Source organism: Schistocerca americana, chromosome 4 (genome assembly GCF_021461395.2).
Source record: "Schistocerca americana isolate TAMUIC-IGC-003095 chromosome 4, iqSchAmer2.1, whole genome shotgun sequence".
NCBI lineage: Eukaryota > Metazoa > Arthropoda > Insecta > Orthoptera > Acrididae > Schistocerca > Schistocerca americana.
Window position 1 is genome coordinate 599,667,303 of NC_060122.1, and position 25,163 is coordinate 599,692,465.

At 42.9% G+C, this 25,163-nt stretch overlaps 1 protein-coding gene across 1 annotated transcript in view; it reads right to left on the reverse strand.

Annotated features, from left to right (window-relative positions):
* Positions 1-15,373: 15,373 nt before the first annotated feature.
* LOC124613125 (nuclear envelope integral membrane protein 1a) overlaps positions 15,374-25,163 on the reverse strand; it is a 115,689-nt gene continuing 105,899 nt past the window's right edge. Inside the window, exons 7-8 of the mRNA XM_047141741.1 lie at positions 22,417-22,578; positions 15,374-15,959 (exon numbers count right to left, since the gene is read on the reverse strand). Of these exons, the coding sequence (XP_046997697.1) occupies positions 15,839-15,959; positions 22,417-22,578 (283 nt within the window). The 3' untranslated portion in view covers positions 15,374-15,838. The remainder of the gene's footprint in view (positions 15,960-22,416; positions 22,579-25,163) is intronic.

Here is a 25,163-nt window from a genome sequence, read left to right on the forward strand (position 1 = left end):
GCAGTGTGGTCAGTTGTTCAGTCTGAACTAGGAGCCAAAGTAAAAATTCATGAGATTTTGAAAATTAGACATGAAAATGAAATTATAGTAAACCCTGTTCAGATGTCAAGTTGTTTCAATGAATTCTTCCTAAACGTAGTAAGATCGGATGTGGATATGACATTCTATCAGGGCATCACAAATTTGGAAAACAGCCAGAACACATCTTTTAAACAATTTGAAAAAATAACCCAAAAGGATGTGGAAAAGGAAATATTGTCTCTAAAAAACAAAACCTCACATGGGTGGGATGAAATAACAACATCTGCAATCAAGTATGTGTATGATATTATTTCCCAACCACTGTCAACTATTATAAATCAATCTTATGAACAGGGATGCTTTCCAGAGGTATTGAAATATGGTGAGATCAAACCTCTATTCAAGAAAGGATCGACAGAAGATATGGGGAATTACCGCCCTATCTCTCTCTTGCCGGTCTTCTCTAAAGTGTTTGAAAAGATTGCAGCAAAACAAATTAATAACTTTCTTACTGTAAATGATATAATTTTTAAAAACCAGTTCGGATTCCAACAGGGTAAAAGCACTGCGAATGCTATAAATGAGTTTATCCAAAAAATATGCTCCACGTTAGATAAAGGTAGAAAGGTCACAGGTATATTCTGTGATCTGACTAAAGCTTTTGATTCAGTGAACCATGCATTACTCCTCCACAAATTACAGATGTATGGAATCAGAGACACTGCTTTAAAATGGTTTAGCTCTTACCTGTCAGGTAGGAAACAAAGAGTAATTTTAACTTCAAATGGAACCAATTATTCATCAGACTGGAAAACAGTTCCCCAAGGAGTCCCACAAGGTTCGATATTGGGTCCCTATCTGTTTCTTTTTTACGTAAATGACCTACCACTTGCTATTGATGTTCATTCAGTCTTATTTGCTGATGATACATCAGTTCTAATTGAAAATGAGGTATCTGAAAATATTCCAGAAAAAGCCAAAAACACTTTAGAAAAACTTGAATCTTGGTTCTATCAAAATGGACAAAAACTAAATGTAACTAAAACCAAAATGATGCAATTTGAAGCTAAATCAGTAGAAAGGAGTGAAATAAAGATAACTTGCAATGATCAGGATATCACAGAAGCAAACCACGTGAAGTTCTTAGGCCTAAATCTTGACAAAAATTTAAATTGGAAGGTACACATAGATTACTTAGCAAATCAACTGAACAACTTAGCATTTGCAATGTGTATTTTGTCAGGTGCCACAAACATAGATACCAGAAAGATAGTTTATCACTGCTACTTTGAGTCAGTTATTCGTTATGGCATAATCTTCTGGGGAAATTCAGCAAATGTCACTAGGCTCCTAGTATTACAAAAGAAAGTAATTAGAAACATGTGTGTTGCAAAAAAATGGGAATCCTGTCGACCACTGTTAAAAAATTTAAAAGTACTATCTATCCCCTCACTTTACATATATGAGATGGTGGTGTTCCTATATAGAAATCAACATACACTAGACAATTTCCGTTTTGACCACAACTACAGCACTCGCCACAGAGATAACTTCAAACTTCCAACACATCGTTTAAACCTTTATGCCCAAACGCCAGAGTATATGGGGTTAAAAATTTTCAATAAAATAAAAGGCAGTAATATATTTAAAATGGAGATTGGTTCACTGAAAAGATTGCTCTTTACTCTCCTGGTGGAAAAGTGTTCTTATTCTGTCGATGAATTCATTGAGGACAGCTTCACACTCTGAACACAGGGATTGTAATACATTTATTATTTTATGTACATGTGTAGCTGTAACTTAGAAATGTAAAATATAATGTAAACTTTTGTAGTTCTCTTAAAAAAGTGAAAAAAGTTTCTTTTGTAAACCTTGACATGTCTCCTGTACATCAAATCAAATGATTTGAAAATTGTATGTAATGAGATGAATAAACCACATAACATAACTAGAAATTATTGACCTGCAGTGTGACAGAATACAGAGACAAATTTCAGAACAAGGAAAACATTTTGGAATTCTACAGACACTTCCCTCAGGATAGATTTCCTCGTTTGCACGAACTGGCGGCTACAATGATATCAATGTTCGGTTCCACTTATGTTTGTGAACAACTGTTCTCTGCAATGAAATGTAACAAGACGCGCCTGAGAAACGCATTGTCTGATCGAAATTTAAACTGCACGCTGCGCCTACAATGCACAAGAACAATTACTCCGAACATAGACGCAATTGTAATGGGCAAAAAGTACAAGATAACCGAGAATCCCACACTTCAGTGACACCTTTTATTGTGTAACAGTTCACAAATTAATACGGATGTAGAGGTATACACTAAGCTAATAAAATTATGTGGCACGTGTACATTCTCCTTTATTTGTTTCATTTGTGGCAGTAATAATTCGTGATATCCCTGCAGGTGGCCGCAGATTTACATTGACTGGCGGCAGCTGTTGTGTGCCCCACGTGACTCTCCCCACTCTCTGCTCTGGTCCGGTAGTGGGGGTAGCGTGCTCGCGCACTGCTACTCACAGCTTGCTCCGCAAGCACGTATGTTGTGAAGCCTTGAGGTAACATGTTCAGAGGAGAAGTAATTATGGGTGTGGATACGGTTGGGCATGGCGACTAGGAAGGAGATTGTTGGTATGGAATCGTCGGGCATTGGGAAAGGTAGTGTTCAATAGCGGTAAGGTCATGGGCATTAGGGATGTTAGTGTAAAGGGAGGTGGCATCAACAGTGATGAGTAGGACAGGAACTGTAGAGAGTTGGCAGAAGAAATGGTTTGTATCTTTTATATAGGAGGGTAGGTTTCATGTAATAGGTTTAAGGTGTTGATCTATGAGAGCAGAGATTATCTCAGTGGGGGCACAGTGACCAGCCACAATGGGGCATAGTGGGTGGTTGGGTTTATGGACTTTAGGAAGCATGTCTAAGGTAGGAATGTGGGGAGTGGTAGAGGTGAGCAAAGAGATCAAATCCGGGGAGAGGTTCTGGAATGGGCGTAAGGATTTGAGGAGTGTAGAGATCCAGCTGGATTTTGGGAATGGGGTCATGGTGGCAAGGTTTGTAGGTGGATGTATCTGACAGTTGGCAGAGTCCTTCTGCCAGGTAGTGGAGCCTTTGTCATGATGGGGTTATAAGGCCGAGATAAGTTTTTAGATGGTGGACTGCGGTTCTTTCTGTGGATGAAAGGTTAGTTTGCATGTTGAGGGATATAGGGAATGATGATGAGGCAAGGTTCGAGGTTAAGAAATTGTGGAAAATTAACAGGGGGCAATTTGGGTGCAGTGGGGGTGGATCACTGTTGGATGGAGGAGTGAATTGAGTCAGACAAGGTTCAACATTGGTCTTTGGTTGAGTCTCATTGGTAGGGTTGGTAGGGAAAGTGTTTCCACTGTAGGGACTAGGAGAAGGAGAGAAGGTCTTTAGCAAGTCCTGCATTATTGAATTTCTGAGTGGGGCAAAAGGTGAGGCCTTTGGAAATGACAGATATTTCTGTCGGGCTAAGGCTTCTGGAGGAAAGGATCATGACTGTGTTTCGGGCCTGTAAAGGTTCTGGATTCTGTGTGGTGGTGGGAGAGAGTTTTAGAGGGAAGGGTAAATGTAGTATGTCTGTAAGATAGGATCTGTCAGCTATGAGGAGATGTGGTGGTGTTTTGAAGGTTGTTGTGCAGGTGGTGGACAGTGGTACTTCAAAGCGAGATTAAAAACTGAGCACAGTGGACAGTTTTTGGGCTGATGTGCACGTTGCCCCAGTTCCTGGAGGGCAAGAGTTTCAATGTGTGTTATGGGTTCCAGGAATTTGGGTATGCATAGCAGGAGAATTTTGCGAATGGAGAGAAGGTATTGAAACAAGGTTCGGGGTTTGTTGAGATGGTTTTGCAGGACTATGTTGATGAGGGCTAAGGATGAGCAGAATTTGAACAGATGGAGGTCATTGTGGAAGGAGGGGTGTCAGCCGGAAAAGGGTAATTTGATGGTAAGGCCATTTGGAGGGATTCCATGAGCCAAGCAATAACACAGGAACAGTATGTGGGACTAGGTTCTGGCTAACAATAAGGAAACTTTTCTTTATTGATGCAGATGGAAGGAGCAATGTATTTTTTATATTATTTAAATCATTTCTTTGATCTCATTGTGACTTCACACCAATTTTAGTGAGGTTTTGCCTTAACTATCGTCGACTCCCTCAGATTTCATCTTGTTCCCCCCTTTTTCATTCATTTCATCCTTCTCGTAATTTTTCCCATGTATTTGGGTGTATTTTTGGGAATTTTTTCGGATGTAATTCTACTTTATTTATGTAATTTTTCGCATTTTTGCCACCAACATGAATCCTTACCCCTTCCATATGCATCAATACAGAAAAGTTTCCTTATCCCTTGCCAGAACCCAGTACCACATACTGTTCCTGTGTTATTGCCAGTTCATGCAATCCCCCCAAAATGGCCTTACCATTAAATTACCTATCTACGACTGCCACCTCTCCTTCCACGACCACTTGCATCTGTCTACATCCCGCCAATCCTTAACCCTCACCAATATAGTCCTGCAAAACCATATCAACCAAGCCCAAACCTTCTTGCAGTACCTTCTCTGCATCTGTGAAGTTCTACAGCTATGCAATCCCAAATTCCTGGAACCCATAACTAACACAAACTCTTGCCACCCAGGAACTGGAGCAACATGCACATCACCTCAAAAACTGTCCACTGTGCTCAATTTTTAATCTCGCTTTGAAGTACCACTGTCCACCACCTGCACAACAACCTTCAAAACACCACCACGTCTCCTCATAGCTGACAGGTCCTGTCTTACAGACATACTACATTTACCCCTCCCTCAAACTCTCTCCCACCACCACACAGAATCCAGAACCTATACAGTCCTGAAACACAGTCATGAACATTTCCTCCAGAAGCCTTAGCCCCACAGAAATATCAGTCCTTTCCAAAGGCCTCACCTTTTGCCCAGTCAGAAATTCAATAATGCAGGACTTGCTAAAGACCTTCTCTCCTTCTCCTAGTCCCTACAGTGGAAACACTTTTTTGCTACCAACCCTACCAATGAGACTCAACCAAAGACCAATGTTGAACCTTGTCTGACTCAGTTCACTCCTCCATCCAACTGTGATCCACCCGCACTGCTCGCAAATCATCCCCTGTTAACATTCACTAATTTCTTAAGCTTGAATCTTGCCTCACCGTCACTTCTCATATCCCTCAACATGCAGGCTCCACTACTGTTGTTTTGAACCACAAGGATTACCTGGCAGAAGGACTCCACCAACTGTCAGCTACATACACTTACAAACTTTGCCACAGTGACCCCATTCCTTAAATCCAGTAGGATCTCTGGTCACTCGCCAAGTCCTTAGGCCCATCCCAGAACTTCTCCCCAGAGTCCATTTCTCTGCTCACACCTACCACTCCCCGCACTCCTACCTTCTACATCCTTCCTTAAGTCCATAAACCCAACCATGTAGGACGCCCCATTGTGGTCACTTACTGTGCCCACACAGAGAATCTCTGGTGTCGTAGACGAAAATCTTCAACCTATTTCCTGGAACCTACCCTCCTATATGAAAGGTATTAACCATTTCCTACACCAACTCTCCACAGATCCTGTCCATTTACATGGTGTCCTACTCATCACTGTTGATGCCACCTCCCTTTACACTAACATCTCTAATGCCCATGGCCTTACAGATGCTGATCACTACCTTTCCCAATGCCCAACGACTCCAAACCAACAACCTCCTTCCTAACTGCCAATAATTACTTCTCCTCCTAGAAATAAATCCAGGTACGGCTATGGGCACCCAAAAGGCACCATCCTATGCCTACCTATTCATGGGTCATCTAGAGGAAATCTTCCTGAACACCCAAAATCCTCAACCCCTCAGCTGGTTCAGATTGACTGATGACATATTTGTGATCTGGATCGATGGTGAGGACACCTTTCCACATTCCTTCAGAAAATCAACAACTTCTCTCCCATTTGCTTCACCTGTTCACCTGATCTTACTCAACCCACCTTCCTAGATGTTGACCTCCACCTCAAAGATGACTACATCAGTACCTCTGTCCATATCAAACTTACTAACCACCAGCAACACCTCCACTCCACTTCCACAGCTGCCACTCATTCCATACCTAGAAGTCCTTTCCATACAGCCTATCCACCCGTATTCCTCACATCTGCAATGACAAGCAGTCCCTCTCAAAACATACCGAGGGTCTCGCTGAATCCTTCCCAGACTGTAATTATCCTCCCAACCTGGTGCAAAAATAGGTCTCCAACGTCTTATACTTCCAGTCTCCCACCATCTCCCAAAGTCTCAAGGTCTGGCCACAGAGGAGCATTCCCCTCCAGCAGTCTTTCGACTACCTCTCGCCATGCCCCGAAATGAGAAATGTCTTGTCCATTATCCTTCAAACCCCTCCCACAGCAGTACTCTGCCATCCACCAAACCTACACAATATACTCGTCCATTCCTACACAACTCCTGCTACCAACCTCTTACCTCATGGCTCATATCCCTGTAATAGCCACAGATGCAAGACCTGTCCCATACATCCTCGCCCCCCCCCACTCCCACCACCACCACCACCACCACCACCACCACCACCACCACCACCAGCTACTCCAGTCCAGTCACAAACATCACCTATCCCATCAAAGGCAGGTCTACTTGTGAAACCATTCATGTGCTCTACAAGCTAAGCTGCAACCACTGGGCATGACAACCAAGAAGCTGTCTGTCCGCATTAATGGCCATCGACAAACTGTGGCCAAGTGGTCCACCCTGTTGCTGAGCACACTGCCCAGCATGGCATCCTTCATTTCAATGATTGCTTCACAGCCTCTGCCATATGGATCCTTCTCACTAACATCAGATTTTCTGAAGTGCGCAGGTGGGAACTCTCCCTGGAATGTATCCTATGTTCCCATAACCGTCCTACCTTCAACCTTTGTTAGTCATTGTCCTAACCCATTCAGCCCCTTCTGTGCTCCCATTCCAGCACTACACAGCCCTCACTCCACCAATGCACCAAGTCTTTTTACTTCTCTCCTTTTTCACTATCCCTCCCCAACCCCTCCCCTGCAACCACCTACCTTCCTGACTGCACCTAACTGCCCTTCCCTCTCTCCTCCTCTTCCTTGCATATCCCCAGCAGCACTTCAGTATCTTTCACCCCTACCCTACTAACCCTACCCCCCTCCCCGCCACAGCCTCCTCCTCATGTCCACCCAGTTGCAATCCCACCATGTACTGCTGCTCTGCCGCTGCCAGAGACCGCAGTGTTAGTGTTTGTGTGTGTGTGTTTTCACAAAGTTCTTGTTGGCCTAATGCTTATTTGTGACAGTTTTTCTGCTGTGCCTATCTGCGACTCAGCATCTCCACTATACAGTTAATTTAATGGTATCTTTTTCTTACTGATTGACAGACACTCTCTTATTGGGCCGCGTTGATATTTGCTTCAGCTGCATACAGCCATTGGGCTGGACATCCCTGGTGTAGAATTTGTATCAGGCTCTCATGTGACCCACCATTTCTGATGTAAACAGTGGCAGTAAATTTGTGTGCGTGTCAGTTAGTTGCATGGAATTAGGACAGTAACATGGGTACATGGGGAGACTTGACAGAATGGCAGAAAGGATCTCTCCTGTTTGTACATGCTCATGACTACATAGTGAATGAAATTGCCCCATTAGTTGGGGTTTTAATGCAAACTAACGTATCTACAAGGAATGGTCTACAAGTTGCATCCAAGTAACACAGTGTAAGAACTGTAATGACTAGAGACAAGTGACACGCCATGGCAATGACTGTCAGTTTCAAGCCTGGCCGTCATTCAAATCAAGTTCACCTCAATCCATTTCTAAATAAACATTTCAAAGTAAACTGCAGGTGATACACTCTGAATTATGTACTACATAGAAGATCATAAAGTTGCATGTCTTCAATGAGCCTCATACCACCATAAATCTACAGCAGCTGACTAGAGGCATGTCATATGCTCTACAGAATAACTGTTCTGCCTCTTTTTAAAATGATACAAGGCATGACGTGCACCAGTGGTCAGATATGCCATTTAACCCTTTTGTGGTTGATGGGATACATATGTCCCACTGAAATAATATGGAGTTTTCAGTGTTGAGACCTCTACATTGCATCAGTTTAGTGCTAGCAAGTAGCAAGATGCTTTCAGAACTTTGAGAAAAAATAGTATGGTACACGGAGTGGATATATAGAAGACTGGGAGTGAGCAACTGGGGCAGCAAGTCTTTGGGTGTGGTGCAATGTTTGTGTTTCACAAAAATCAGATCTACGAGGGTTGGAACTTAAAACAGTGGCAACTATTTATTCACAACCAATACAAGAGTGTTACATGTTTGCACCTGTTACTCTCCTTCAAAGTAGTCACCAGCATTGTGTAGAACCCGTTCCAGTGATGTGCAAGGCATAGTATACCATCAGCAGAGCCTGTTCTGTTGATGGTGCAAAACGCATTATGTTACTCCACAGCAGACTGTCAATGCACATTATTGCTGATTATTTTTGGAGCATCACCTGTGACCAGCTTTGCGCAACCCACCCACCATTTTGCACGACAATGCGCGGGCGTATACAGTGCAAGCTGTGGCTGCTCTCTTCAGTTGATGTGACTGGGAAGTACTCTACCATCCACCTATGTGAACATTACTTTGTCACGGTCTTATACAGATTTCGCCAAAAAGCAGAGCTTAGCTGGTAATCTTGCAGGAGCGCGACTGATGGCCATCGGTACTGTTCTCTGGTCTGGTCTGACGAGCTGTGCGCCTCTTCTCCCCCACTAAACCGATTGTGATGTCAGCCACCATCTCTGCCCTTATAACAGACACATTTTACCTTTTACTTTCCCTGTTGCTTTTGGTGCAAATACCCTTTTGATTTACACTCTTCTGCAAATTTTACTCTGGCCCTCTGCTCTAATTTAAAGTTTTTTCAAATGAACTACTTTTTTGCCCTTCGGCAGCCTCCGGTTGGACCAGTCCACCTTCTCCATCCCCAAGGGGTGTCTGCCTGTGGATGTTGTGTCGTATTTCTAAGCTACTCCTGGATTTTGTGTGTCCTTCCACCTTCACATTCTTGCAAGTCACAGTGCTGGCTTACCATGCCCGACTCAGCTCTTATCGTAACTCTTCGGCATGCTACCTCCACTCTGGCTGTCTGTCTGCCATCCCGCTGCATTCTAATCGGCGCTTGCTTAAATAAAGAGGCTAGAACTTTAGTTTTATTGCCCTTGCAACAACCAGGTTGCTTTCTGGAGCCACCTCATATTCACAGGTAGTTCTTAAAACTATTGCTTATCTGAAGCGTAGTCATTCGTGCATAGCACATTGCCATGTTTCACGTTCAAATGGCAATAGTAGCCATTACAGTCCAGTTGAAGGAGCGTTGAAGTCAGATCTGACAAAGTGGCAAATGGAAAAGATGAGTGCAATTACTTTGCTACCAGGTAGTGGTCCACCTGATTGCATGCATAGGCTCGACCGCTGCAGGGCTGGAGAGTGGAACAGCCAAAGCTTCAGAACGTAGTTTATCTTTCAGATTATCCTTCTTATCCTAATGAGGCTTCGATTTCTGTGAAGATTTCCACATTTTATCTTCTGGGAACGAAGAGGACTGTATTTTCTTTGGCTCGCAGCCTATAGGTGCTGGTCTGTCTTGAGTTGTAGGGCACCTTGACAGTGCCCTCATCCCTGATGACACCAGAGGATGACTAGGCATCCCTGGCTGCACCGATGCTGTGGGAACCACCACTGCTGTAGGTGTAGGGGATGAGGGAGCTGACATTCCCTCCCTGAATTGTAGAGCAGGCTCTACAATATAACCAGTGCTAGTAGGTGTCCTGCAAGACGTCGCGTGAGGTGCGGACTGTAACATGACAGTTGCAAAATTTAAGACCTTATCAGCTGGATGAAGTTTTTCAAGTGTTTTCTTTGCATCTACGTAAGACAAGTGGTCAAGCATTTTATACTCTTAAGTTTTCTTCTCCCTCTTGAACAAAGAGCATTGCAGCGAATGAGGAGGGTTTGGTTCTGGATAGTTGATTAGTCTCATTAGAACAATGGTAGGACGTGTGTCTGAACCTTTGGCACTTAAAACATCTCATTGGAGGAGGAAAGTAAGGCCTCATATCACACCTACAAACAATGACCTTAACCTCCTCAGATAAAAATTTGCTGTCGGAGCTAGGGTAAAAGCTCCAGCGCCCACTCTATTATCCTTAGGTCCCTTCTGCATGCAGTGAACAGAACAGGCTCCAAGTCACACCATATTAGTACACAGCACTTCATCAGTTTGTAGTGCTAGGTCCTGATGGAAGATTTTTGTTGAGCTTGTTATGAGGAAGAATGGTGACTGGTATATCTCCTCACTTGACACAGGCCTGAAGTGCCCATGATTGGTTGGTGTGCGATATTTTAATCAGCAAAGGGCCATTTTTCATCTCTATTGCCACAACCTCTACAAACTGTTCTTCCATATTTTCATCAAAAAACATGGGCTTCATTGTAGTGAAAGAGCCGAAAGAGCCACTGTCAGTGCAGAAACAAACCAAGAATTCAGCCGACTGTCCACTTTCATTTCTCCCTGCCAGGCTCCCGTCTTTATGCATTGTCAATGACAGAAATGCTGTAGGATTGTAAACCTTGCATTAAAACCACTGTTCCTGACTGATGGGAGGGCGTGTTGATACGGCCACCATTAATTTTGATTCGTTTCCTTGGGGATCATCTGTCCTGATGCCAATCATTCTGATCGGAGGATCTCCCTATGGACGCCACCCGCCATGACAAAGGCCACCTGGCACACTAGCTGTTGCCCGGAACTCTGGTACCCCAAAGTGGACAGGAACCTACTCCTTGCCTGACACAGGCAGGATACAACTCAGACATCAGCAGTGTGATCCCTGCACTGTCAGAGGGCTACCACAGAGATTACATGACAAAGCCATCATGATGGACTGGCTACCACACTGGATTTTCGGTGCAGAGGTAGATCCACTTGATTGGTAGTTGCAAAAGATAACGGTGCACAGTAGAGGGTTAATGCACCACAGCAAGGAAACCTTCATGGAACGGCCCACACTTCTGTAAAATTTGGCAAGTGGAGGTCAACCACAAAAAGGGGATCAGAATTTAAAAATCTAAAAAAAGGTGAGGGGGAAACAGCTTCTAAAAAAGTGAAAAGAGCAAATACCCAAAATCTGAACAGCCAAGGAAAAAACTTGACCCAACAGAGAGAGAGACTCCTATTAATCGTATAATAATGACAGGCAAGAAAAGGATGCAGATTATTCCAGCCCCCGACACCACAGGGGAAAATTCTGCTGATTTGTACATAATTTGTATGTATATGCCCTAGAAAATTTCCTACACTGTAGGAACATTTGTGTATGGTACATCAAAGCCATTTAAAACGTGATGTCAGGATAAGAAATGTGTTTTGGTACTGATTTGTTATACTTTTTTCCCCATAATTTCCATCCTGATAAAATCATTCTAAATTACAAATCTAACTCTGTGAAAATCCTAGGTTCACATGAAAACATGAATCTAGTTCCTCTGTGAGACGTGTCCTACTTGACCTATTTTCAAAATAAGGCAGCTTAAAATTTTTTGGTGAAAGAATCTTATTTATCACAAATGACGTGAGTCTTTGACTTTTTATTTTTCAAATTTATGTAAATAAATTTTAATCTCCCCATCACCCCCCATGGACCATGGACCTTGACTTTGGTGGTGAGACTTACATGTCTCAGTGATACAGTTAGCTGTCCCGTAAGTGCAACCACAACAGAAGAGGCCAGACAAACATGTGGTTCATGAAGAGGAACAGCAGCCTTTTAAGTAGTCACGGGGGTGATCTGGATGATTTGATTTGTAACATCAACCAAAATGGCCTTGCTGTGCTGGTATTGCGAATGGCTGACAGCAAGGGGAAACTACAGCCATAATTTCTACAGAGAGCATGTAGCTCTACTGTATGATTAAATGACGACTGCGTCCTCTTGACTAAAATATTCTGGAGGTACAACAGCCCCCATTTCGATCTCCAAGCACGGACTACTCAGAAGGATGCCATCAGGAGAAACAAAACTGGCATTCCACTGAGTGTTGAATGTTAGATTTCTTAATAGGGCAGGTAGGTTAAAAAATTTAAAAAGGTAAAGAGGAAGCTGCCTGGAAAAATTTTGCACGGAGCATAATTTAATCATAGCTAAGACTTGATTTATGAATTGTGAAAGAAGGCTGTATACATGTTATACACCTGGAAACACTGGTGTGCATCAATAGCAATCAGAAATGATGCATGTCAGAGCCTATTCTGTGATTACAGTTTGTAGATACGATAGCACCCTTTAACACACACACCAATAGAATATTAAATTCTGTTTGCATAAACAAAACACAACTTTTCACACAACTACACAACTGTTATAGAACTGTTTAAGAGAAAACACTTGGAGTATCCAAGCACTACCAAATTCACTGGAATATGGGTTAACCAAGATGTCAAATGGGAAAAAGGACACAAATAATACAAGGAGCCAGTCAAATATTTTTGTGTGCACTGAGCAATGTCATCTGTATAGTAACATAAATCAACCCTTTTATGATCGAACTAATTTTTGCTCAATTTTTTTACATTTTTGTTTTGTATTTTTTTTCAAGGAATAGCTTCTTAAGTGGAATGTATGGAAAGTTTATGATTGTTATGTATTTTTTAAAATATTTTATGTGGGACTTGTATGTCCCATTGGAGTGGGAGTTTTTGGTAAGCATAAGGGAGAACATTTAATTTCAGCAGAATTTTTTTATACACACACACACACACACACACACACACACACACACATACACACACACACAAAATAAATTTTATGACAAGTTTATTCAAATACAAGGGCTGTATTGTCAATTTTTGATGATGGTGATGACAGGAACCTTTACTTTCACGAAATTTTTCCAAGCAATCATGGACACATGGACGAACTTTGCAATGTATGCATGTCATGTTGATTTTTGCTTCCTCCTCCTTTGTGCTGCAGAATCCAAAGCATTTCCTTGGGCCTATTGCTTGGAAATATCTAACAGTTTGAAGGCAAAGTTCATCTGCTACATTATTCACACCTCACTTGTTTCTTGTTAGAAAGTTTGGTTTTCCTCTTCATTTGATTTCACGACCTGGTGTTAGTTGTCTGATGAGCCAAAGACGAAAAGATAACTGGCTAAGACCTCCTCCATTTTTACAATTACACATTATAAAACTGTTAACAATTACCAGTTCAATTATGAAAAATAAAAGGCAATGTCACCACTCCCAATGCCACCACTCTGCAGATCGCCTTCCAATTGCATATTTCTCACTAAAGAATCAATGCAATCTACAATCCCTTAAATAATACACCCTGCAACTGCTACAGGGCAGAGGACCTATGATGAAATACCACCTTTGTATTTCCTTTTGACAAAAGTTAAATTTTTTGGGCTATGGTAAGTACTCGGTACTGTCACAGCCTTGTTGCCTTGCAAGTTTATTGCTGGCACAAATCTCTTTGTTTTGAACATAAACTATCCCATTTTAGTTTGTCTTGTTTCTTGATTATATCTGGAAGTAAGTTCCTATTCTTCCTCACTATTCCAACCCCATTATGTCCTCTTCCAGTCAGTGCCTTCATCCAACTGTACGAGGTGAAGAAGTTATCTAACACAGTTGGTGAGACTGCATGTATGATTGAGTAACCTGGAGAGCAACATTTTTACCTGAACTGAACAACTACTGATGTGTCCTCATTGCCACTGTACAACTCAATATCATTTATGAAACTTGTTTTTGAATGTCCAAAACACCAATTTTGTAGCCTCATCTTGTCGGCTTCATTGGCAAATACTGGTTTATTGAAGAACGGCCTTTGAATTGGGCCATACTCTCGTCAACAGCCATAATGCATGACAGATTGTATACTTCTTTTGCACATTTATCAGAGTGTACATATTGGCCGCAATTTGTGTAGTCAGTCATAGCCAGTTTCACCTTTGGTACTGCTACCTGTCATTGCAATCAGTGTTTTCAGTCAGTCTTTTGAACCTGGTTTTACTCAGTAACTGAGAAAATTCATTTACATACATACTTCTAATAGTAGGTCAGAGGACCAGTAGTGACATTGCTTGGCTAGCCTATGTATCCCATTATGATATAAATGGTAATAAGATGTTTTGTTTTTTCAACGACAGTGTCTTTCCAATTGTGACTAACCTGTCTTACCCTTTTACATCTCATGATTTTTTCACATCTTTATCAGCATATAAGTTAGTCTCATTATTGATCTTATGCAGCCAGCCATCACAAAAAAAAAAACTGTAAAAATTTTCATATTTATCAAGCTGTCAAAAACCAAAATCGATATTGGCACTTGCATCAGGAGATGCTGATAAGTTTTCAAAATAAGTTAAATCATCGCTCCATTTAGTTTCAGATTCTTTGGCATGTTTGGCCCCATTTTCTTGTTCCGCATGCACAGTAACTTCACTTTCAGTTTCACTGATAAGTTCGGCCCATTATCTTTTTCTGCGCACACAAGAACTTTATTTTCTGCCGTCTCCATTCAAACATTGACAACTGTTGCAGTGACAATCCCTGCATGGCTCAGTCAACACCGTAAGAGATATCGAATGATCGGATACATCAAGGGGAGAGAGTTCACTTACAGCTCCATAACTACCTTTTTTCTACAAAAATTCTTCGTTATTGTAAGTGAAAACTGATATTTGAGAAGTTCTTCCTCATTCAGACAAGACATTTCTAAACAGAAGACAGAAATAAGGTCTGCAATTGCGCTGGTACACCATGCTGTACGATGAATGATTATTATTTATGAAACTATTGAGACAGGCAATATAGTATCACACACTGAAAGAGAGAAAGCCAAAGTGTTGAATCTGTGGTGAAACCATACTGAAAGCCCAAGAAATATTTACTAATAAATAATAATATCTTTACCTTGCTTATTAAATGTTGAAAAATATGCAAGACCTTTTACACGAGTGATCAAACATATACAATGCAGCAAACAACTTTCAGCAGAATAAAGCTGTTTGACAGGAACAAGTCTAACAATTTCAAGCAGTAGATGGCACCCCATTTTAGATTTGGGGTTGTATTGCCCCATGGTCATGATGCATGATTAAGTGATATTGGAGAGATATATCCTGCAGGTCATGAAAGGGTTAAACATGTAAATGGTTGTAAAGGAGACAAAAGAATATTCTCATAATGCTTTATAACCATCTTTTAAATACCTCCTTTGACATGACTGTTACCAGCAGTTTGTTAAATGAACTTTGCAATTTTAATCTCAGTTGTTGCTGATCATTCTTACTTCAGAATCCTTATGTAAATAATATCTCTGATTTATTGAGACAGTGTTTCTCTCCCTCTCAACTAAGAGTCTAATCAACTTCTTGTTTCTTACCCACCAGTTACTTTAAAGACAAAAACGATAAAGATATAATGTGGCATCATATTTTATCATATAAATTTTATTAAAATCATTCTGAATCATAAAGACACTAATCAATATTCAAAATTCAAAATCTGATATTCTAAAAACCCACATCTCACAGAGATTATAATTACTACAATGGTACAATGTCCATTGCCAAGAATAAAAATAATTATTCAGTTTTTTGGCACAGTCATCAATTTCTCCTGAGTAATTACATTAGTAACCAATACATATTTGCTGCCCTTTAGAGCAAATGTCAGTCTTCTTCCTCTTCATCAGAGTAGTCATAGTCGGCAGTAGAATGTCTGGATTCTACTTCATACTGAACCATTTCATCATCACTTAAATGTGAGTCTCCTTTCATGAATTCTGCAAATCTGGAACAGAGAATCATATGCCTCTTAGTACTCAGCTTGTAATGACCTAAATCTGTGTTACTACAACTACACATGGAACATAAAGAACAAACTACAACACAGAGAACTATAGTAAACATACCCCATTTACTACTGACAACTTTAATAGACAATATTTTAAACAATAACAGAGAAAGAAATTATGAACAGCAGATAATTATTTAGCTCTGACATTCTATGGTTGCTGGAGAAAACAATGAGTGTCCTCCCTAGCCGCTGATCAAACTTATACCAAAAACAGTTCACAAATACCGAAGATTTACATAATGAACTGTAAAGAAGCCGCACACCCCATTATTAAGATACAGTACTCCGCCACAAATTAATGAAACCAGCAGTTACGATGGGTAAATGTGAAGTTAAAAAATTCTGATGAAAAAGAACGTAAATAAATAAATAAAAAAATATTGTTTTTGTACATGCTGAAATCATTTTTATATTGATGAAGGAAAACCTGGTCAAGGAATCCAGCATCCTAAACTTCGTCTTTCCTACATTTTACAAATAAAACCTGACAATTTCAGCATGCAAGGCCATTTTCAACTGCTTTTGTCAGAATGAAGTGAGCAAGAATGAATAGTTCGTAAGCCAGTCACACCAAAAAAAATGTTCATTTTAAGAAATATCAGCACTTGCAAATGACATGTGCAATATTAAATATGATTCAATATGACAAAAATGCATGAAAATTGGCATGTGTGCTGGAACTGGCGGATTACATTTGTATGGAGTAATAAAGATAACCCTTAAGTTATAGACAGGCACAATTAAAAGACACTTAGAAATAAGCTATCGGCCACAGCCTCATCAGAAAAAGAGACACACACAACAGTCAGTCACACAAGCAAGCACATCTCACACACACGTCCGACAACTATGGCAGCTCGTACCAGAATGGAAACGACAATCTTGAAAGAGAGGGGAAGGGGAGGGTACAGCAGTTTATGGGTGGGGAGAGAGAGGAGCGCTGTCCGGCAGAGAGTGCAGAGAGAGACTGCGAACAGGCATAGTGACAGGAGCATGTCGAGCAGGAATGTGGGTAAAACAGAGTGAAGAGGGAGAGGAGCAGGGGAAAAAATGGGTGGGTGAGTTGGCAGAGGGTGGCAAACAAAGAGTGTGGGAGATGAGAATGGGTAGGTGATAGGGCAGAGGGTTTAGAAATGGTTAGGTGGAGGGTTTGGGGACAGTATGTTACCATAGGTTGAGGCCAGTATAATAATGGGAGCAGAGAATTTGTTGCAAAGATAACTCCCATCTGTGCAGTTAGAAAAGCTGATGGTGGAGGGGAAGATGCAGATGACTTGAAAAATGAAGGAGCCACTGAAATCAAGCAAGTTATGTTCAGCTGCAGTTGTGCCACAGTGTGGTCTACTTTAGGGTGGTCTACATTACTCTTACCCACAGTTTGGCGGTGGCCATTCATCCTGGTGGACAGCTGGTTGGTAGTCGTACCAATATAGAAAGTTGTGCAATGCTTGCAGCAGAGCTGGTAAGTGCCATGCTTTCACAGGTGGACCAGCTCCTGATGGGATAAGACAAACCTGTGACAGAACTGGAATAGGAAGTGCTGGATGGGTGGAAAGCAGATCTTGCATTTTAGTCTTCCACAGCGATATGAACCTTGTGGCAAGGGTTTGAGATTGGGAGTGGCATAGGGATGGACTAAGATGATGATGAGGTTGGGTGGGTGACGAAAAACTTCTTTTAGGAGGGGTGGAAGGATCTTGGGTACAGTGTTCCCATGATAGCTAATCAAAGCCCTGGGAAAGGAAGAGGTTCAGCTGTTCCAGTCTGGGGTGGTACTGGGTGACAAAGGGGGAACACCTTTGTGGAAAGGGGGGAACACCTTTGTGGCTGGTTCTTGGGGGGTGTTGGGAGGATTGGTTAGGTGTGGGAAGCAGCATAGAAGATCTGTTTGCAAAGTAGGTCTGCAGAATAGTGCCTGTCTGTGAAGGCCCTGATGAGAACCTCAGCGTACTGGGTAAGGGAGTTGTTGTAATTGCAGACGATGTGTGCTGAGTGTCTTACCGAGACCTACACAGACAGACATTATCCCCCAGACCTAGTTTGCAAAGAGATCTCCCATGCCATTTTCCCTCACACCCCCAATCCTCCCACCACTCCCAAAAACCAGCCACAAATGAGTGCCCCCTTCGTCACCCAGTACCATCTCAGACTGGAACAACTTAACCGTATCTGGGCTTCGATTACCAGAAGTGAGCGACATTCTACACGAGATCCTTCCAACCCCTCCTGAAGTGGTGTTCTGTTGCCCACCCAATCTGCACAACATCCTAGTCCATCCTTATGCCACTCCCAAACCCTTGCACAAGGATCATATCCCTGTGGACGACCCATGTGCAAGACATGCCCAATCCACACACCAGGCACTTCCTGGTTTATCCCACTGCATCAGGCGCTGAGCCTCCTGTGAGCAGCCACGTCATATACCACCTCTGCTGCAATAATTGCACAGCTTTTTATATTGATATTACTACCAACCAGATGTCCACCAGGATGAACAGCCACCACTAAACTGTGGCCAACAGCAAAGTAGACAAGCCTGTGGGACAATGAGCAGCTGAACATAACATACTCTATTTCAGTGGCTGCTTCATTACCCAAGTCATTATCTGGATCCCCCCCCCACCACCACCAGCTTTTCTGAACGGCACAGATGAGAGTTATCCTTGCAAAGCATTCTCCGTTCCCGTAAGTACCCTTTCCTCAACCTACAGTAACATACTGTCCCCACAACCTCCACCCAACGGTCTCCGAACACACTGTCCTATCACCCTCTCCCCATTCTCATCTCCCACCCTTTTTGTTTGCCGCCCTCTGCCAACTCACCCGCCTATCTTTCCCTGCTTCTCTCCTTTTTTGCTCCATTTTCTCCAACTCCCTGCCCCACAATCTCCTGAAGCTGCACCTGTTGGCAATCTAGACACTGCATACACTGCCAACACTGCCAGACAGCACTTCTCCTCCTCCTCCTCCTCCTCCTCCTCCTCCTCCTCCCCCCTCCCCCATAGACTGCTATCCCCTCCTGTTCCCACTCCACTCCCTCTAGATTGCTGCTTCTATTTCATATGACAGGCTGTGGCCAAAAACTTACGTTTAAGTGTCTTTATTGTGTCTGCCTGTAACTTCACATTTTATCTTTACTCTAAGTAGCCATATATCTTTTCCTACATTTCTGATATTCGAACATTGACTTTCCACTGTTTAAAGAATAATAAATAATTTTAATAGTCAAGGTGTTTTCCTTTACCTGGACTTCCTGCTTCCACAGTTTCTGTACCTTCCCACACTATGAAATATGAACTATTATAACTACAAGCAAGGATGTTGTGTTGTCTACAGAAATTTCAAATTTTTAGCATCTCCAAATATAAACTGTACAAGTCATGGCACTCATTTCTACTACACAAAAAAGAGCAGTTCCTGCAATTCTTTCTGACATTCTACTTATGAAAACAGAAGAGCTACTGTTGATTTGCAGGACAACATGAAAAGTTTAATAAAATATCCCGAACCACCCTAAGAGGCAGACTGGTACAATGACGACGACACCAAGCATTACTTTCAGTTTCGAATGAAGGATATGTTTATTACAAGAGTGTATTTTTTTTTAATAATAGCCCTGCAATAATTGGTCTTTTCTTTGTTCCCTGTAATAGTTAGTACCTTGTCATATTTTCTAAGATTTGACGAAGTGTAAGGGTGGGGGGCTAAACAGCCATAAATTTGCTAGGAACATTTAAATGCAATGTAACCAACTTGTTGCACCATCATAACAGCAATAAAAAGAACCGAGAGAAGTACAGAGACAACACTAAACAGACTATATGAACCTTCAAAGTATTTCCTTTGACTGGACAGATCAGTACAATGGAGACGTAGCCTGCAAAGAAGAAATGTCAATGTCTGCACTTACTGCTACAGTGTTGCCATATTGGCTACTGGCTACCGCTTGGTTATAGGTGACATACAAACATGGTGGGTCACTTCACAAATAGTGTTAATGTGTAATGAGGAACAATGTTGAAACTGGATACTGTGAGTATGTTGGAAATGCAAGCCTATTGACTGTAAGTGACCAATGACTGAATTGTGGCAGACAAGGCGTTCTGTAGCCTTGAATGTAACAAACTTCCTTATTATCACTGGTTATGTGAAACTATCCTCACACTGTCCACACAAGCTGCTGCATTATCAACCGATGAGCAGTCCTTGCTGAAGCTAGTCTGCAGATTACAGACAACATAAGCAGAGTCCAAATGCAAAAAGTCAGTACAATGAAACATTGACATAACAGAGAATTAGACATTAGAAAAATTGCATTTAAACCAATTAACTGAATAAAATAATAATCAAACTCTTTTGCTTAGGTTTTTTTTTAAAAAAAAACTACATTTGACAAGATTCAAGCCTACTTCCTTCCACACATCAGGTTAATGAGTTAAACATTGTGCTACACCACAACACTGCATAAAGTAGTTATACACTCCTGGAAATTGAAATAAGAACACCGTGAATTCATTGTCCCAGGAAGGAGAAACTTTATTGACACATTCCTGGGGTCAGATACATCACATGATCACACTGACAGAACCACAGGCACATAGACACAGGCAACAGAGCATGCACAATGTCGGCACTAGTACAGTGTATATCCACCTTTCGCAGCGATGCAGGCTGCTATTCTCCCATGGAGACGATCGTAGAGATGCTGGATGTAGTCCTGTGGAACGGCTTGCCATGCCATTTCCACCTGGCGCCTCAGTTGGACCAGCGTTCGTGCTGGACGTGCAGACCGCGTGAGACGACGCTTCATCCAGTCCCAAACATGCTCAATGGGGGACAGATCCGGAGATCTTGCTGGCCAGGGTAGTTGACTTACACCTTCTAGAGCACGTTGGGAGGCACGGGATACATGCGGATGTGCATTGTCCTGTTGGAACAGCAAGTTCCCTTGCCGGTCTAGGAATGGTAGAACGATGGGTTCGATGACGGTTTGGATGTACCGTGCGCTATTCAGTGTCCCCTCGACGATCACCAGTGGTGTACGGCCAGTGTAGGAGATGGCTCCCCACACCATGATGCCGGGTGTTGGCCCTGTGTGCCTCGGTCGTATGCAGTCCTGATTGTGGCGCTCACCTGCACGGCGCCAAACACGCATACGACCATCATTGGCACCAAGGCAGAAGCGACTCTCATTGCTGAAGACGACACGTCTCCATTCGTCCCTCCATTCACGCCTGTCGCGACACCACTGGAGGCGGGCTGCACGATGTTGGGGCGTGAGCGGAAGACGGCCTAACGGTGTGCGGGACCGTAGCCCAGCTTCATGGAGACGGTTGTGAATGGTCCTCGCCGATACCCCAGGAGCAACAGTGTCCCTAATTTGCTGGGAAGTGGCGGTGCGTAGGATCCTACGGTCTTGGCGTGCATCTGTGCGTCGCTGCGGTCCGGTCCCAGGTCGATGGGCACATGCACCTTCCGCCGACCACTGGCGACAACATCGATGTACTGTGGAGACCTCACGCCCCACGTGTTGAGCAATTCGGCGGTACGTCCACCCGGCCTCCCGCATGCCCACTATACGCCCTCGCTCAAAGTCCGTCAACTGCACATACGGTTCACGTCCACGCTGTCGCGGCATGCTACCAGTGTTAAAGACTGCGATGTAGCTCCGTATGCCACGGCAAACTGGCTGACACTGACGGCGGCGGTGCACAAATGCTGCGCAGCTAGCGCCATTCGACGGCCAACACCGCAGTTCCTGGTGTGTCCGCTGTGCCGTGCGTGTGATCATTGCTTGTACAGCCCTCTCGCAGTGCCCGGAGCAAGTATGGTGGGTCTGACACACCGGTGTCTATGTGTTCTTTTTTCCATTTCCAGGAGTGTATTTGTGGCTATTGTGACCCAGTCACAACGAATTACAGCCTTTAAGACTTTAGCTTCGTGCAAAGTTGTGAGAAGTTTATCTAATGTAAGCTGCGCCTTGTGAATAGGGCAACTGCAATTGCGTCTTGTGAGAACGTATCCAGTAGTGTTTGGTTACTGCTGTGTATGAAATGTGTGTATTTCATTAGCATTGTGTGTGTGTGTGTGTGTGTGTGTGTGTGTGTGTGTGTGTGTGTAATTTCTCTCATAAATTATGTGTGGGCTATTAATTAGTCTATTAGTGATCATCTTTATTTTCACATATCTTGACAGAAAAATGCACGAACTGTAATTATATGGAACTGATTTGAAACCGATGTTCCATTTTCCCTGTACACTGAACTCCACAAAGTGAACCGTTAGAATGAAATGGTTTAGGGCTAACTTTTTCCATTTATTTATTGGTACTCCTATAGTTTTGCTCTATCTGGGACAATGTAAATAATAATTATTGCATCTGTTTTTTTACCTCACTGGATTTTTCAGTTTGAGAACTGTCTTCCATGTATCACACTCCGGACTGGAGCAGTATCCTCTGAGTTCCTCAAGAGCTTTCTTTGTTTCACGAACACCCTGTTCATAGTATTCCTCCTCTGACAATAATTTTAACTTTGGTGGGAATCTTCGTTTCCTAAAAACATGAAATTTTTACGAGGGGTGAAAGTCTTTTAATGCATGCAGCCATTTTGAATAACACACTGAGGAACATTTCCAGAAGAAGAACATCAGTGTAGTGTGTTGTTTGGAAAAGACAAAATTTAAATTATGTTGTCAGAAACTGTATGATTTTAATGACTCAAGTAACACACACAATTATTTCATTAGAAGTGGGACAGCAAGCAATTGAGTGTGCATGAACAAGAGTAGAATGTGCACAGTAGTAGTAGCACTTTGAAAAAGCTAGGAAGATACACACGGAAGAAACATATGGGGTGGAACAGGACAATGACAAATGGAGGAGAAAATACACAGAAAGGATTAGAAATGATAGGAGGAAGTCCACAGAGGGGAGTAGAAGTAGCAGGAAGAAGTCAGTCAGGTCAAGTCCATAGAATGGAATAGGAATATCAGGAAGGGTGTGTGTGAGAGGGAAGGAGGGGAGAGTGAGAGGGAAGGAGGGGAGAGTGAGAGGGAAGGAGGGGAGAGTGAGAGGGAAGGAGGGGAGAGTGAGAGGGAAGGAGGGGAGAGGGAGAGGGAAGGAGGGGAGAGGGAGAGGGAAGGAGGGGAGAGGGAGAGGGAAGGAGGGGAGAGGGAGAGGGAAGGAGGGGAGAGGGAGAGGGAAGGAGGGGAGAGGGAGAGGGAAGGAGGGGAGAGGGAGAGGGAAGGAGGGGAGAGGGAGAGGGAAGGAGGGGAGAGGGAGAGGGAAGGAGGGGAGAGGGAGAGGGAAGGAGGGGAGAGGGAGAGGGAAGGAGGGGAGAGGGAAGGAGGGGAGAGGGAGAGGGAAGGAGGGGAGAGGGAGAGGGAAGGAGGGGAGAGGGAGAGGGAAGGAGGGGAGAGGGAGAGGGAAGGAGGGGAGAGGGAAGGAGGGGAGAGGGAAGGAGGGGAGAGGGAAGGAGGGGAGAGGGAAGGAGGGGAGAGGGAAGGAGGGGAGAGGGAAGGAGGGGAGAGGGAAGGAGGGGAGAGGGAAGGAGGGGAGAGGGAAGGAGGGGAGAGGGAAGGAGGGGAGAGGGAAGGAGGGGAGAGGGAGAGGAGATAGCATGTTTGCAACAAGGAGGGTGGGTGAGAGGGGGGGGGGTTAGTAGGAATAGAAGGATTACAGGGTGGGGATATTTTTAGGTATCTGAGAATTGCAAATGGAGGAGGTACATAAGAATAACCTACGAGAGCAGTTCTGTTACAGGAAGGAGGAGAGCCAGGGGGAGGAATGACCAGTGACTGAGTTGCAACTCTCTGGGCTGAAGGTGAACTTGGATACTGAATGCTCAACTATCCACTTACAACCTTAGCAACTTGTCCAAGGTGCTACCCACTGCTAAGATTAAACCTGAGCCAGTACAAAAGTCTTGTCTGTTGGGACCAGGGCTCATGTTTCTGACAGGCCTTAACCAGTGCAAAGTGTGGGAATGCTGGTTACTGGGAACTCCTGTGTTAGGTGTGTAACAGAGCTTAGGGGAAACCCCTCTTCCTTACAACATGTGTGTGTCTCATCCTGGAATCTGAGTGATCTGTTGCTCCTTTCTAATCTTCACCAACCTATCCCTCTTTCCTCCCTGATGGATATGCTAATAGTTCTGAAAGCAGGAATAGCTGTTCACTTTAAAATGTTTCTACTGATATTACTGGAAATTCAACTTTCGAAGATGAGTACTGGCCAGTCATTCTGTCTCGGTGAAATGACAAACTGCTGGCCACTGAAATTATCCTAACAACTAGTTGTCAAGATACCTCACACCTACTTAAATGTAAACATGTACATTTTGCTCCTTATTTAAAGTCTTTAAATGCAATTATACAAAGGAGAAAGAATGAGATAAATGTAATTTGTGCAGTAACATTAAGTGCTTTTGTCTCATGCAAAAGAATCAGCAATGAATAGTTGATTGGCACTTAATTTGAGTGTAGTGTCGAATAGCTGAAATCCTCATGACCTCACCCTTGTTATAAGTAATTTTATTCATTTTATATGAAAAGAAGAGAGTAAGGTGGTAGCCAGAGTGTTGATGTGGACAAGAGAGGGGAGTGGGGGGGAGAAGGATATATATGAGAGAGAGAGAGAGAGAGAGGGGGGGGGATAATTTATTTTTTTTAACTTTGGCCTCTTGACAGATACAGTTATAAATGACAAGATTCCCCAAAGAAAACTAAGTTCTGTCAACTTCAGTATTATGAAAGGAACAGCTGTAAGTTATAGATGAATGCAATACTGGGAGAGGACTAGGTGATTAAGGAATAGGATTTTGTACAGCTTTTCTTTGAGAGAAACTCCTGAGTATCTCTTACATTGTTTTCAGTCAGATGGCACACCTAAAAGGGTTTGTTTGTTCTATTGTGCCGAATCTTCAACAAGATTTAGTTAAATATAGCTGCACACAAAGGGATGAACAAAACTTTGGAAACAATAACATCGCGCTACACAATATATTGCTCATAGCACCATACTGGAACTACATGGTGTCCATGCAGTGCCAAAGTACGATGCTAAGAACTGCTCATCTTCTCCTTCCCGCATAAAAACACTCTAGCCTTCTTGAAGACTTAAAAACTTTCGTTACCATC